This window comes from Triticum aestivum, chromosome 1D, assembly GCF_018294505.1.
Source record: "Triticum aestivum cultivar Chinese Spring chromosome 1D, IWGSC CS RefSeq v2.1, whole genome shotgun sequence".
Taxonomy (NCBI): Eukaryota; Viridiplantae; Streptophyta; class Magnoliopsida; order Poales; family Poaceae; genus Triticum; species Triticum aestivum.
The window spans coordinates 332,365,097-332,381,597 of NC_057796.1; the positions used below are offsets into that span (position 1 = coordinate 332,365,097).

The 16,501-nt window shown below is 49.3% G+C and overlaps 1 protein-coding gene across 1 annotated transcript; it reads right to left on the bottom strand.

Moving 5' to 3' along the window:
* Positions 1 to 14,436: 14,436 nt before the first annotated feature.
* On the bottom strand, positions 14,437 to 15,427 carry LOC123169515 (uncharacterized). Its single transcript, XM_044587390.1, has one exon. It carries the CDS (start codon positions 15,103 to 15,105, stop codon positions 14,527 to 14,529), a length of 579 nt encoding a protein of 192 aa, XP_044443325.1. The 5' UTR covers positions 15,106 to 15,427; the 3' UTR covers positions 14,437 to 14,526.
* Between the last annotated feature and the right edge of the window lie 1,074 nt (positions 15,428 to 16,501).

A 16,501-nucleotide genomic window follows, 5' to 3' on the forward strand; every position in this document is an offset into this window, starting at 1 on the left:
GGTCAGCTTCAGCTGCCGCATCGTGCCAACACTGATGCAATGGCCAGCACAGTAGGTCAAAGGTCAAAGAAGCGTACTCGTGTCCTGAATGACAGAGAGCTTCTTGTTTCACTTCATCAGAAATAGGATAGGCATCATGATTGGATGAAGCGCCAAATGCAAAGTCTTCTGGTTGATGTCAATCGCATTCGCAACCTTGCTACCAAAAACTCGTTTGTTTCTCATGAAGCCCGTCGGCGTGCCTGGAAGAGCCTCACAATGCTCTATTCTGAAGACGTTCTTCAAGCAGATGGCTTCACTAAACACTTCAAGTTTGACTCCAGGCCTCCATAGTCAGCAAGTTGTCGTCCAACTCCTTCCATTGAAGATCCTGAGTATTCATCTTCGACTCCAACTATTGTTGCACGAGTCATTGATGAAGAGGATGACGCCACTTCTCCTATGATGGCTACACTGCACCAAGATTCTGCATCAGGCCCCTCTGCACCGCCCAACTCCAATGTCGACCCTGCTACCCCAGCATCTTCACCGCTTGGGAACGCATAGAAACTCTATGTCTTCAAACCTTTTTGTTCCTTCATGACAAAAGTGGGAGAAGCATATGAGTTGATAGTCTTCAAGCGAGTCTATATGGGTCGGGTGCTTATTTTTGCTAAGTTTTTACAACTCTCGTTCTTGAACTGTTGGATTTTGAGTTGTAACACTTAAAACTTGATGGTCGTCTGCCAATTTTGCTGCTACTGTTTACTGCGATGATAAATTCCGCATGAAGTCATTCTGCAGACGACCATTTCTCATTATGCATTTCATTATCTTCATTACATTTGTGTATGCATGATGAATTGTCTTCATGAGTTGAAGATGATCTCCACAAAGCAAAACCTGCCATGTGCATTTGCATTCAAAGGAAAAATATTCATATGCACATCTTCAGGGGGAGCCTCTTTCAAATTATGAAGCCAATGCCCACGTACCTTATCCTTCACACAATTTTATCCCCGTTGAAAACTTCAACCAGTTTGTCATCAATCACCAAAAAGGGGGAGATTGTAAATGCATCTAGTGCCACCCCTAGTAGGTTTTGGAGTATTGATGACAAACGTGGTTAAGGGACTAATGTGTTTGTGAGACTTGCAGGATAACACAGGTAGAAGTCCCTCATTGATTCGGTTTACCTACCAGAGATGACCCCTAAAAATGTATGAAGACATTGAAGACAATGGTGGTTCGTGAAGACATTCACGTTGAAGATAATGACGTGTGAAGACATTTACTTGAAGACTATGGAGCGTGAAGACATAGTTTCTTTCGTAGTTTCCTTTTCTTCTTTATTGAGTCATAGGAACCACCGAACTGTTAAGTGGGGTCCAAGTGAACAAAGTCAGAAGACTGATGTGATGCTCAACCAAAATCCTGTCTTCGAGCGAAGACAACGAGAGCAAATCTTATCCAGAGTTGGATGAGTCAGCTTTGCTTATAGCCCAAGCCAAGATGCCGCATGTGTTTGAAATCCGACCGTTGGACACATGTTCGTTCCTTAGTGACCCAGGGTCATTTCAGACATATCTTGTCGGGTTGCCTCCTGGCTATAAATAGGCCACCCCCTACACCATAAATTAGTGGCTGCTCAGATTTAGTGCACGACTTTTGTCATTTGAGAGCAAACCCACCACCGAAGCCTTTGAGAGAGAAATCGTTGTGAGGACAAAGCCCAAAACACCCAGAGACAAAGAGTGTTAGGCATCACTGAAGTCTTTCTATCTGTGTGACCTGAAGACTTGTTACACTTGAGGACTGTGTATCCTCCAGCCGGTTAGGCGTCATGTTCCGAGAATCCAAGAGTCATTGTGGATCGTCATGAACTGAGTCTGTGAAGGTTTGGAAGTCTAGGTTGAAGACTTACCAGAGTGATTGGGCGAGGACTGGGTGTCCTTAGCTCAAGGGGAATAAGGTGAAGACACGGTCTTCTGAGTTCAATCTCAGCCTCCCTAACCACACGTACAGTTGTCACAGCAACTGGAACTGGTCTACCAAATCCCTGTCTTCACCAAGATACTGGTTCTATCCCTACCTTCTTTACAGTTTAGTTTGTCTTCATGAAGTCATTGCTTGCTTGCCTGATCTGTCTGACTTCACTATGCGAAGACTATTACTTGATTGGCTTCATACTGTCTTCCATTTCGATCTGTTCTACCTAGCAACCATTAGTCTCCGTGCTTTCTCTATATTGCCTACTTGACTATGGTCTGTCTAGAGTAGTTTATCTTCTGCTGCATATCATATAGGTTCAACGTGATTGATTGTCTTCAAAGACCTCGTGTTTTGAAGACTTTCATAAAAATCACCTATTCACCCCCCCCCCTCTAGTCGATAACTAGCACTTTCACCAACAACTCCTCTAGCTATTCGAATCGAGGCCCTTTCTGGCAGCGGCGCTGGGCCGCTGATCTTCTCGGCTTTGGCAAGCCAGCCCTGCGAAATCCACATAAAGAAGTTCGGATCAAGTCGAATGGTGCTAATATTAGAACCCATGTTAAGATAAATGCCGCTCACCTTCTTCGGAGGGGTCGCAGCATCGAGGCCGATGTCCTCCTCCTCGGCCGGCCAATCCTTCTGCGGCTTGAATAGCATACCCCACACTTTCTTGTGGGTCATGCCGAAGAGGTGTTGCACGGTGGGCGGATCCTCAGGGTTATACTCCCACATCAGTTGGCCCCTCTCCTGGCAGGGGAGGAGTCGACGATGGAGCATAATCCGAATCACATTGAACAGCTTCGCGCCGGTCTGCATTACGCTGACGACGTGCTTCTGCAGCGCCTTCAAGTCGTTCAACGGACCCCCAGTCCAGGCTCTTGTTGATCCATGAGGCCAGCCTGGTAGGGGGTCCGGATCTGAATGCGGGAGCCGCCGCCCAGCCGGCTCCCCTTGGCTCGGTGATATAGAACCATTCCTTTTGCCACATTTTAACGGTGTCGACGAGGTGGCCCTGCGGCCACTACACCCGTGTCAGTTTGCTGATCATGGCCCCGCCACAGTCCGCATGATCGCTGCCAACTACCCTGGGCTTGATGTTGAACACCTTTAGCCACAGGCCGAAGTGTGGCTGAACTCAAAGGAGGTCCTCGCAGAAGATGATAAAGGACGATATGTGGAGAAGGGAGTTGGGGGCTAGATCATGAAAATCTAGCCCGTAGAAGAACATCAACCCCCTCACAAAGGGGTGTGGAGGAAATCCAAGCCCCCTAAGGAAATGAGGGAGCAATACGACCCTTTCGCCCGGCTTGGGCGTAGGGATGATCTGGCCCTCTTCGGGGGCCCGATGGGCGATGTCGGCCGACAAATAGCCGGTTTGATTCAGCTCCAAGATGTCGCCATCGATGACGATGGAGGCCTCCCACTTCCCGTTGGTGCCGGATCCGGCCATAGTTGAAGGAGACGGGGTGGGATTTGATGTGGAAGCAGAGAAAAGGGGCGCTGGAGCTCTGAGGATCTGCGTGAGCGGAAGGTGGAAGAAGGCGTGGGATGCTGACTGTTGTAGCTCCCCCTTTATAGGCTGTTGACAAGACGGGATCTTCTTTTTCCACGCCGTCGGCTTCTCCACTTCCCGATACACTCACAACGTTATGTGCGGGGAGGGGAATCGAAATCATTGATCATATCCCCCGAAAGGCGGGGCCCGATCTCCACCTTGATGAGACGTGCCGGACGTGGCGTCGACCTCGAGCCGTGCTTCGAGGAGCACTAACCGCTCAACATTATGGCCGGACACGACTCTTCGTTGAAAGAGAAAAAGTTGTCAAGAGAAGGCACTATTTACACTTGAACAATTTTCTGTTTTTGCCTTCGCTGCTAAGGAAAACTGTTGTTTCAGATGCCGGACATCCCTTGGCTCCGAACATGAACGAAGCGAATCAGAGAACTCGCCTCGCAAGCCGAATACTGTTAGGTGAGCAGATGCCGGACACAAGCCTGGGTGTTGGAGGCAAGTTCGGGGGCTACTGAGGGAGTCATGGACTAAGGGGGTCCTCGGGGTGTCGGCCCACTGAATATGGGCCGGCTGGTGAAGCCTGAAGGGAGATCTATGAAGCCATGGTGTGTCCTCCAAATTAAGGACAGAATGATCTCTTTCTCCCTTATTGTAATCTATCTCTAGTAACCCTAACCCTATCGGTGTCTATATAAATCGAGGGTTGTAGTCTTTAGGGCTAGAGCTATATTCATCACCTCATCACCTTAGGGTTTAGCTCATGCCGGTCTCGAGGTAGATCTACTCTATAAACAATACTATACATCCAATATAATCAAGCAGGACGTAGGGTATTACCTCTTCGAGAGGGCCCGAACCTGGGTAAACACTGTGTTCATCGTCCCTTGTTCCCCATCGATCCCAGATCCACAGCTCGGGACCCCCTACCCCGAGGTCTGCCGGTTTTGACAGCGACAGCCTCAAACATTGCGAATCTCGGTTTCAAATCTCCGTAAATCCAAAACTCACCAGAAAATCATGAGAGTTGGCATGGTGTCCCTACATGGCACATATATGTCGTGGTAAAAAAATGTCCAATTCGGCCCAAGATATATTACAAGCCTCTTACAAACCGAAGCTTCTCGCAACCCTCGTGGTTCCGGTAGGGAAACATGCCCCTTTTGTGGGCGAAACAATAATCGCTACTTCTTCTCGCCTTGAACTTTGTTTTCTACACGCAACATAGAATAACAGGAGTGTCGTGCTGAAATGTGAAACTTTTCAGGGTTTGTTTGGCCATTTTATATATTAATTGAGTTTTCTAGGCATTTAATGTAGACCATAATTCAAATTTTAACTACAAGCACATGCTCGAGTGAAGCAAAATGGGTGGAAAATCTTATATGTGTCATTGGGTGCATGTTTAGGTCTCACTGAAGGAATGTGAATGAGTTACAAACGTCTCGTCGTCTTGAAACATTAAGAATCTCGGTTTTTGAATCCCAGTAAATTGAAAACTCACCCAAAAAACATGAAACTTGGCATGGTTTCATGACATGGCACATATATGCTGTGGTAAAAAATTGTCCAGTTTGAGACAAGGCGCACACATTAATAGCCAACAAAGTCCTTTTGAAACAAATAGCTAACACGTTAATATCGCATTGTATTATATGAACCGTGTGTTCTCGTAACCATTTAAGTGCGGCCACGCGTCCCTCTTTTCTTATGGGATAGTACTACCTCCGTCCTCGTTCTTTGGTCATCTTTGTATTTTGTGCCAAAATTTAACCATACTCGGTGGCGTGCATGTAGCTGTTTGATTAGACGGGACGAGCGCGAGAAGTCCGTCGTGCAGGCTCGACGGGACGCGTGCGAGCAGGCCGCCGCGTAGGCAAGACGGGACACATGCATCCTGTACACCTCGCAGGCTCGGCGGGACACGTGCGAGCAACAAGGCCGCCCATGCTCACGGGGAAGCGAGCTCTTTGACCTCCATCCACCAGCCGCCCGCCTCGCTCATAACTTCTCCATTAATGGCGGCCGAGCCGCTGTTTAACTCCGGTTAATTAAAGCACCTAGACGGAGTGTGTTTCCTTGTGATCCCATGGCCCTGCTCAACGTTAGAATTTGCTTTGTTCGTGTTTTCAACTCGTATTCCGGATAATTTAAAATGCCACATAGGGCAACGGATAATACGACGACAAATAAAATGGCAATGGATAATACGACGACAAATAAAATAGCAACGGATAATACGACGACAGATTTACAATGGCACGGATAATAGTTATCTTACATATTCCGGATAATTTAAAATGCCACATGCGGCAAAGCCCGGAAGACACGGGGGAAAGAGAAGAAGGAAATCGTAGACAACGATCTGGGTCGCTACTGTCTCTACTCCTTGATGGATCGCCAGGCGACGACATCCTCCAGCTCCTTCTTCAATTCCTCACGACTTTGCTTGACAACACCCACGGATTCCTCCACCTCCTGCCCACGCTTGATCCGGAGCTTCCTCAAGTCACCCATCAGTTCCTCGACGATTGCTTTCAGCGTCATCCCCGAGGAACTGCTCTGCTCATGCAACATCTTGCAACCGGCGGCCTCCTCCTCCTTCTCGGCGAGCGCCTTGAGGAGCTTTGCATTGTCACCCATGAGTTGCTCGACGAGGCCGGTCGCCTTCTCAACCAAGGCATCGCTGATCTCGAGCAGCTTCATCAAGCCGTCGACCAGCTCCTACTGCTTAATGAGGCCAGCGAGAATGTCGTCGTCCCTGGCCAAGGACTTCAGCAACGCCATCTCGTCGTGATCACGGACGCGGCGAGTGCGCTTGTGAGAGCCCTCACCTGCCGGTGAGAGCTCGTTCGAGGGCTCCGCGGCGCGCCGGGACATCTTTGCTGCGGCTGCCGTGTAGCGGCGGGAACTCTCTAGTGCTTCCGCGGCCTTGGTCTTTGCTCCCTGGTTATATGTCCACCCGAAACTCCTCCTACCGGTCATGGCGGAACGACTTGACAGGAAAGACCAGTTTTGTGGGTGATTAGGAGAGGAACTGTGAAGTAATTTTGAGTGGGTAATTTTTATAGCCCGGTGCTAAGTGTGAACACATATTGGTTTGATCGGTGTGAACAAATTTGCAATTACTTATTGCGTTGTAATCTGCAATGTGGCAAGAAACAAGGTCACAATTTATTGATGGTTCTGGACTCGAAGCCCGTTTCTATTGTTCTGGCTCATCGCAAACAGTTCTTTTGGATCAACTGTATGCCATGCATCGGAAGCCCAAAAAGGTCCTCGGATGGCATACATGGGCTCGCGTTCTCGGTTGTACGTGTACGTGTCTACCCACTATCACACACGGTCAACATATCACCATCGTGTCCGATGGATGCGCTATCGCGCCTCCCATGGGGTGCCAGAAGGTTGACCACGTGGTTGCTCGCCATTGAGGTGGCCGTGGCGCGCTCTGCTCGTCATTGAGGCAGCCGCGGCGCGCTTTGCTCGCGTTCGTCTGCGCGTTTTGCTTGCGATTGAGGCGGCCACGGCGCGCTCCGCTCTGACGTCCCTGCGCGCACTCTGCTCACCATTTAGGCACCCTCGGGTCGCGTCCCTCTGCGTGCTCTGCTCGCCGTTTAGGCGCTAAGGCTCGCTCGGGTCGCGTCCCTCCGCGCGCGCTCTGCTAGCGGTTGGTGCCGGCGCATGATCACGTTGGGGAAGGTTTAGTTATTTGATCTTAGATTATGTTGATTAATTATACCTCCAGAGCTGGAATCATCCGGCTTTGGAGGTATAACTAATTAACCTTAACTATGATCTCCGGCGCCTTTTCCCGTCATGCAACTCCATCTTCTCATCGGCCGTTGGAGTTATGCCGGTATGTGTGGGTAACTAGCTAGCAAGTGGATCAGTAGCGAGTCGCCGCCGGCGGCAATTGCTATGGTTATTTATAGCTAGCAGCTGGCTAGGGGATTGGGGATTTTACAATTCACCCCTGTGGAGCGCGGAAATCCTTCGCTGGAGCACGGGAAGACTAAGTGGAGCACACAACCCAACAACCATATGCGGTGTCACGTGTTACCACACACGTGTTAACATAAGGAAACATATGTGTAACTTACTAATCATAGCACACGAGTACTCGCACGCGCATCGTGTGCGATACTCCTAGGCATCACAAGCAACTAGTATGCATTTTTCAAAGTTTTTACTACACACAGAATCGCACATGAATTAACTCTAGTAACCGTTTGTGTTATATTTTCTCATCGCAAACAGTTCATCTGGGTGGGCTGTTTGCCGCGTGTCACACACATCTTGTTTACATGAATTGTTTGTGTTCTTTTGGCTCATAGCAAACAGTTCATCTATGTGAACTGTATGCCGCATATCACACACATCTTGTAAAACTGAACCGTTTTTGTTGTGTTCCTAATCAAAAACAGTTCGTCCGAGTGAACCGTATGTCGTATATCGCACACACCTTGATCTGGCTAACCGTTTCTGTTGCATTCCTTAATAGCAAACAGTTCATCCGAGCGAACTGTATGCCGTGTGTCGCACACACAATGATATAACTTCCCGTTTCTGTTGTTCTGTCTCATCGCAAACAATTTTTATGGATTAACCATATGTCACGCATCGCACACGGAATTAGAATATGAACTGTGTTTGATGTATCCGCCATCGCAAATGTGTTGTATCTTTTTTGACGGTTTTTTACATCACCGTTTGCGATTAATGCATTGCACACAGTTTCGTCGAAGGGTCTCTGATTGTAGTGTCACGTGATACGTCTCCAACGTATCTATAATTTTTGATTGCTCCATGCTATTATATTATCTGTTTTGGATGTTTTATATGCATTAATATGCTATTCTATACTCCCTCCGTTCCTTGATATAAGGTGTATAGATTTTTGAGAAAAAGTCTGAAATATATGGTGTATTGCGTTGCACCACTGGTTTGGACAATTATTTTAGGGATTTGATTTCATTTCCTTATATGAGGCAAGCTCCTCTATTTTCTCATGTCAATTAGTCAGGTGTAATCTCGCCCAAAACTTGTGATTTCTCCCCTCCATGTGTGTTCTTTAATTTCCGTGCCAAAAACTATACACCCTATATCTAGGAACGGAGGGAGTATTATTTTTAGGACTAACTAATTAACCTAGAGCCTAGTGCCAGTTTCTCTTTTTTCCTTGTTTTTGAGTTTTACACAAAAGGAATATCAAACGGGGTCCAAATGAGCCAAAAAATTACGGTGATTTTTTATGGACAGAAGAAGCCCACGGAGCATCGGAGTTGGCCGAGAAGAGTCCCGGGGCAACCACAAGGGTAGGGGCGCACCCCCTGGCCTGTGGGTCCCTCGGGAACCAACTGACGTGAGGCCGACGCCAAAAATTCCTATAAATCACGAAACCCCCAAAAAGAAACCTAGATCGGGAGTTCCGCCGCCGCAAGCCTCTGTAGCCATGAAAAACCATTCGGGAGCCCGTTCCGACACCCTGCCGGAGGGGGAAACCATCACCGGTGGCCATCTTCGTCATCCCGGCGCTCTCCATGACGAGTTGGGAGTAGTTCACCCTCGGGGCTGAGGGTATGTACCAGTAGCTATGTGTTTGATCTCTCTCTCTCTCATGTTCTTGATATGCCACGAGCTTTGCTATTATAGTTGAATCATATGGTGTTTCTCTCCCTCTATCTCTTGTTGTGATGAATTGAGTCTTGCTCTTTGAGGTTTCGTTATGTTCGATTGAGTATTGGATTTGAGAACACTTGATGTATGTCTTGCGATGGGATATCTGTGGTGACAATGGTATGTACTATTGATTCACTTGATGTATGTTTTCACACTCAACTCGCGGATTCCCGAGGTGACATTGGGGTAATCTATGCATAGGGGTTGATGCACGTTTTCGTCCTACGTTCTACGATAGAAACTTTGGAGTGATTCTTTGTTGCATGTTGAGGGATTGCCATATGATCTAGTTATGTTATCATTGTTGAGAGAACTTGCACTAGTGAAACCCTAGGCCTTGTGTCCAAGCATTACAATACTGTTTTCGCTCACTTTTATCGCTTGCTACCTTGCTGTTTTTATATTTTCAGATTACAAAAACCTATATCTACCATCCATATTACGCGTGTATCACCATCTCTTCGCCGAACTAGTGCGCCTATACAATTTACCATTGTATTGGGTGTGTTGGGGACACAAGAGACTCTTTGTTATTTGGTTGCAGGGTTGTTTGAGAGAGACCATCTTCATCCTACGCCTCCCACGGATTGATAAACCTTAGGTCATCCACTTGAGGGAAATTTGCTACTGTCCTACAAAACTCTGCGCTTGGAGGCCCAACCAAGTCTACAAGAAGAAGGTTGCGTAGTAGACATCATCGCGTTAGCAGCATGCTGTAGTAGTGAATGCGAGAATCATTTCTGCTCCATTTCCTGATCACCAAAGGAAGTAATCACCCACACCACCAGTCCAGCCAAAAACGAATCGAAGAGCCATTACCTACCACAAACTCGACGTGATTATGAAAAACATCTTTCACCTTCACCATATCACGAAACTGGAAACCACCCATACTAGGTGCAAACAGAGGGCTACTGTTAAGTAATATTTAGCTTTCAAAAGATCAAACCACAAAGTCCTAGGCCCCGAATTAAGAATCCTCCACCACCATTTGATAATAAGGCAATTGTTCATCACGGAAGTATACAAAATGCCCAACCCCCCAAGGTTATTGGTCTTACATATGAGTTTCCACTTAAGAGTCTGTATTAACGCTTGTTGTGAGCAGAGTTAAAAAAAATTGTTGCAATGTTTGTCAAACCCAGCGTGGGTGCCTTTCGAAAGGCGGTAAAAACCCATCAAAAACATAGGGAGGGAAGAGATACAAGCATTGATCAGGTGGGCCTTGCCAGCAGAGGAATTATAGCGACCGCGCAAAGGCATCACCCGGTTGCCCACCTTAGTAATAGCAGGCGCGGACTCTTTAGCATAGAGCCTAAACTGGGCGATCGGTATACCAAGATATTTAAACGGAAAGGATCCTAAAATGCAATTGAGCATATCAGTCAGGCGAGTAGCCTCGCTCTCATAAATGCCAGTAACAATGACTTCACTCTTAGAAAAGTTAATCTTGAGTCTAGAAAGTGCCTCAAAAGAAAGCAAATAATTTTCAGACTGGCAATACAAAGGTCATCAGCCTAAATCATAATGATAGTATCGTCAGCATATTGCAGGTGTGAAATGCCAGAGGGGATCAGGTGAGAAACCACATGAGAGATGTGACCCGCATTAGCGGATCTAGAGAGGATGCAAGAGAATGGACTAGCCACAAAATTAAAGAGAATGGGAGAGATGGGGTCTCCTTGTCTAAGGCCCCGACCATTGGCGAAGTAAAGGCCCACTACCCCATTAACAGCCACAGTCGTGTGTCCACCCGAGAGAAATTGCATGAGCCGGTGAATGTAGGCTCCATCAAAGCCTTTAGCCAAAAGAGTAGAGCGGAGAAAATCCCAACTAACAGAATCGTAAGCCTTCTCAAGTCCAGTTTGAGTATCACCGCCCTAGAGTTCCTTGCCCTAAGATCATGGACAATCTCATGGAGACTGAGGATCCGATCAAGAATAAAGCGCCCCTTGATAAAGGCAGACTGATTCTGACTAATGACATGATGTGCAACCGGCCATAGCTTGGTAGCAAAGGCCTTGACCGGGAATTTGGCTAAATTAGTGATCAAAACAATGGGCCTAAACTGGCGAATAGAACCAACACCTTTGACTTGGGAATGAGAGAGAGGATAGCGTAATTGAGACGAGATATATCGACCGACCCCAAACAAAACCCTTGAATAACAACATGGACCAAAGACTTAAGCACAGACAAGAACTTTTTAAAGAAGGTAACCAAAAATCCATCAGGTCCGGGTGCAGAATTGGAGTTCGAGGAGTCGACAACAGCGTCAATCTCCTTCGAAGATAGGGGGGTCATGAGAAAAGCATTTTCAAGATAGAGACACACCTCCCCGCAAGCCAAAGAGATCTCGAGATGGTAATACCAGTATTTTTTATGATTTTGTGGTGCTTTGTACTTTTACTGTTTACCGCACGAGTAGATGAGTGTGTGATAAAAAACGCCGCCCACAAGAAGTGACTTAAAGCCTTAAAAGAGTTTATATTGCGGTCATCACTTGTAGGAGTAGGACTATTGATTACCTTTTGTGTGTCATCTTCCTCCCAACATTTGATAAATCAGAACGCGTAATGTTGCCACCCAAAGAGCAAAGATATATCCAGAACAAGGTATAATTCGGATGATTCAAAAAATATATAAGGTAGTAGAAATTAAGCTACCAGCGTGCTCGAAAGGATCAGAATCAGATGCTACGTTATTCTTTTGCATTCAGTTCTTGTATATATCACAAAGATCCGCTGGTCCTGGAAGGCTCAAGAGGGCAGTGACTTGTGAAAGTGACAGTTACTTATACTCGCAGGACTTTGTGCTCACACAACGCACAATCATTGTCATAGAACCATGTTGTAGCTGTTTCTTTGCGATTGTTTATTTCAGTTACATCCTTGATATTGTGCTCTTTGATGCCGTAGTGTTCTTGTCGTGTCAGCATGCGACGACGGTCGGGTGAGTGCAGCAAGGCAAGATCTGGCGGCGCAGAAGGAGCTCCAATGACAGAGCAGAGCGGGACGGTGAAAATGGACGCACTGTTCTAAAACTCAATACAAAATGACTTCAATTTGAAAAAAAAATCACAAACTGGATCCTTTTTGCATGACTCCCCTCTCCCTAGCCCGGGGCGTCATGCTATCTACCATGGAGCCCTAGCTCCGGGCGTCATGCAAAAGGGCCAGTTTGTGAAATATTTTCGGATTGGGTCATTTTGTGTTGATGTCTCGAAAAATGGCCGGTTTCGTCCATTTTCACGCGCGACGGTGGCTTGTGGTTCAAGGGCTTTTGTATGCAAGCGTCCCAAGTGTGCTGTGGTAAATGTAATCTGAAAGAATCCCGAGAGACCGTAGCAGCCTTTCTCCTTAAGCTGAAACAGTCCAGTCCATTTATGGTGAGACGTTTTACAAAATCCATGTACTTTCTGCCCACCAGTTGGTAGTATGATCTGGGTGGGTGCCAATCCAATTGGCAATTTTCGCGCTCGTCTGATAGCGAAGTGGGGGCTGGTTTCTTCTTTCGCTGTTGTCATGGTCGTTGGGCTCCTCGTTTCTTGTTTTGCTGCTGTGGCGCCTGGACCATCAGAATCCAACCAAACCGTGGAGCTCTCAACAGCACGAACGTCCCGAGGCGATAAGAAGTCCTTTCTGGCTCGCTCTCCGCCAGCCAACAGAGAACCCGCTCAGCTCACGCAAGAAGAAAATTGGCCTACTTTTACGGAGGATGGACAAAATAAGGTCGAAACATAGATGGCCTGGGCGCTGGGATTGCCTGATCATGGAAACATTCAGAGTTGTACCTTTCATCTGATCATTTCTTAGAGCATCTCCAGCCGCACCCCCAACAAGGCCCATCAAGGCCCTTTTTTCACCGGATCGGGCCTAAATTGGCGCCGGCGGACCCAGGCCGAACCCGACGCGCTGGGGCGCTTGGGGGCGCCGGCTGAATCGTTTTTGGCGCGAAAATCGGCAGGCCCTCCTTGGCAGCGACTCGGCTGTTCTCGTCGCTTCGTCGTCCTCGTCGCCTCCATTCCCGCGGGGGAATCAATGCCAAAGCTGCCGCGCGCTGCCGCGCCGGTCAGCCTCCATTGATGCCTCACGGGCGGCGCAGTGAAGGCGGGGCGACACACGTCCCTCGCCCGCCACGCGTACACACGGCGGCCACGCGGGCACGGCCTATATAAGTCGCCGGACATGCGGGTGCCCGGGGCGTGGAGGATAAGCGCCGGCGGGGTCCCCGTGCCACCGCCGCCCACCGGGGCGCCCAGGCCTGCGGAGATCGCCCGTATCCGTTCCTCTCTGCCGCAGGCGGCGAGAGAAGGGCCGAGGTACACCCCCGACAGCACGCTGTGGGAGCCGTACTTCCATCGTCGCCACGCCGAGCAGCTCGAGGCCACCAACGGCATCGTGCCCTCCGAGAAGCACAACGCCGACGGGCGCCGCCCACCAACGTGGCGCGCGAGGACGAGAACGGCGTGGTGATCCTCGACAGCGACGAGGACGATGACGCCACTGGACCGTCCAACCCACTGCGCATCGGCGACCCTGGGCAGGGGAGCAGCAGGGACGGCGGCCGCGGAGGAGGCGGCGACGACGATGACGGCGACTACACGCAGTTCTACATGCTCCTTGGCATGTAGAGCTTCAGGGCGGCGGGCGGCGAGGAACGGCGAGGGCGAGGGCGGGTCTAGTAGTGTCTTTTTCTTTTCTTTTGTAAAATATTTGATGAATTCGCCGAAGTTTGGTTAAATTTGCGCTTTATTTGTGCGAATGTGGGGCCGGATTTTGTTTTTAAAAAAAAACCACAATGCGACATGGGGTGGCGACTGGGGAGCATCACGCCCTCAACACGCAGTTTAGCGCCGGTACATCCCCAAACGGCGATTTTTAGCGCCTCGTAGGGGGCCAACGGCTTGAGATGCCCTTTTCGTGGGAAGCCCAATAAGTAAAGTACGTGCATACCTACACGTCACCCGCTGGCCAAGTCAGCGGCCAAATACGAAAGGCACACTTCGGATTGCGCAGCTTCATCTCACAGCACAGCGAGAAGGCAATGTGAAAAAGTTCGCCCGTGCCACAATGCAAAGGCGATCACGGAGTAGTAGTAGTCAATCCAATGCACTGATTGGCATGCGACGAGACAAAAGATGCAAAAGGCAAGGGAAAATCCATCGCCCGTCGTTTCCTTTTGGCACCAACGCGTCCCATGGCTCTCACGCGGTGGAAAAGGCACGGGGAAGATGAACTCGACCGGACGCCACGCAACGCGACGAAAAATAAACCTGTGTATACCTTCTTCTTTTTCCGGATGTAAAACTTTTTGTACAGCAATGTGCAGTGACGAACGGCGGATCGACAGACGGGCATCTAATCAAAATCGGCGGCGGGGCTTGCCGCGCCGTCGTCGTCGTCGTCGTCTTCGGCGGCGGCGGCGGCGTGCGGGTTGCAGTCGTCGGAGTAGAAGTCGTTGCGCTCGATGAGGGCGCGGAGGCCGGGGTCCTCCTTGCCGTTGGCGCTCGGGTTGGGCTCCAGCGAGCAGTCCCCTTCGGGGCAGAGGCAGCACCACGCCGGCAGCGCGGCGGTTCCCGCGCCAGAGCGCCCCTCCCCCTCCTCGACCCCGCGGACGGCGTCGACGCCAGGCCTCTCCCTCCGGCCCCTCCTCTCCCGGACCACCGAGACGTTGCCCCAGCAGGCGGGCGGGGGAGGCAGCCGGCCCCGGATCGCCCTCACGACCTGCTCCCGCCGCTTGCTCTTGCGCCTCCCCTGCTTCTTGGCTCCCCCTGCCCCCGCCTCTCCTCCACCCGACGAAGACGACGCGGCCGAGCCGGATGAGGACGGGTGGGGCCGGGCCGGCCTCTGCCGCCGAGGCGCGCCCACGGGACCGGCGGCGGCGTCAGCGCCGCCTCTCTCTCCGTCGACCCCGCCATTGGCTCGCCCCTCCCGCATACATGCAACCGCCACCGCCAGGGCGGACACGCGGCGACAGCAACGGCGGCCACGGGAGCGACCCAACCCGCCAAACCCGGCGTCTGGTGGCGGCGCGGCGCGATGCGATTTTCAGCGCTGGTTTGGGGATGGATTGGGGAGGGGAGGGGGGAGTAGGGCGTGCACCTGAAATTTCGGTTCCGTGTGGTGTGCTGTGGTGGTATTATTGCGGCCGCGCACACAGCTTGCGCTTGCATTTGCATCAACGTTGTCGCCTTGGCTTGGCCTGGCTTTGGCTGGCTTGGACGGACAGCTTTCTTGTTCCCATCTCCCTTTCGTCACAGGTGCAAGTAAAGTTGAGAAACAAGGAACCGCCGCGTCAAAAAATTAAATAGTATGAAACGAATGATTTGGAGGGTGGATGAGTATCTGATGAGAAAATATTATTTAACCGGACTGGTGATGAGCAATAGGGACGTTTTGGATTGGTGGTGCGGCGACACGTTGTTAGATAGGAGTAGATGATGCATTCAAATGGATGGAATATAATGTGGTGGTAACTTTTTCTAATATGACCGGTTCATTTTCTTTTCTGAACTTTATTATTATGACCAGTTCAATTTCGTAACACGCTGGTCTTACGGGGACTCTGTATCGTGCCGATAATCCTTAAAATCACCATGCCCTCTAGGATTTTATCCCTGATAGTCGATCTAAGGGGATTGATTTTCGTGGCTGTCAGCTTTTACTTGCATGGTGTATAATATTCAATTTCTTATCAACCCTTTTAACTAAGAACTACTCCTACAACATAATCATTAGCATCGCATATAACTTTAGAAGGCAAATTTCAGTTGAGAGGTTGAACTATAAGCATAGAAGTTAGAGCTTTCTTAAGGTGCCGCGGGGATTTCGAGGCAATACTCATGATTCTGGGGATTTTGTAGAGGCAAGACACATGTGAAGGATCTAGATACGAGATTTCACATACCGGAGGTTTTACCTAGTTTCGAGCCCCCTGTTCTAGTGGCAATACCCTACTCCTGCTTGGATGTTTTCTCTCTTGTGTGAGCCGAGTGAATACAAATGATTTGTCTTGACCATAGACTTGAGTCAACCTCTCTATTCTTCGCGCCCTTCTCACCTTATATACTACGATTAGAAGGTGGAGTTACAAGGGCTTATAAGAGCCATTATGTAATAACGACCGTAATGGTGACAACTGCTGATGGAATTACCACGTCGTCATTAGAGTCGTCTTTATGGCGCCACGAGTAATGTTCGTTTTGATTGAACACGTCTTGGTCTAGTAGGATGGACGCTGTGTTTGATGAATGATATTTTTACGCTCATCACGTCGTTGTTTAAACCGGATAATCTTGGAAATCACAAGAAAATCACTCCAATATTGTCACTA

Bases quoted from the DNA above. Each gene is read 5' to 3' on its own strand.
- LOC123169515 (XM_044587390.1), bottom strand. From the start codon at position 15,105: ATGCGGGAGGGGCGAGCCAATGGCGGGGTCGACGGAGAGAGAGGCGGC.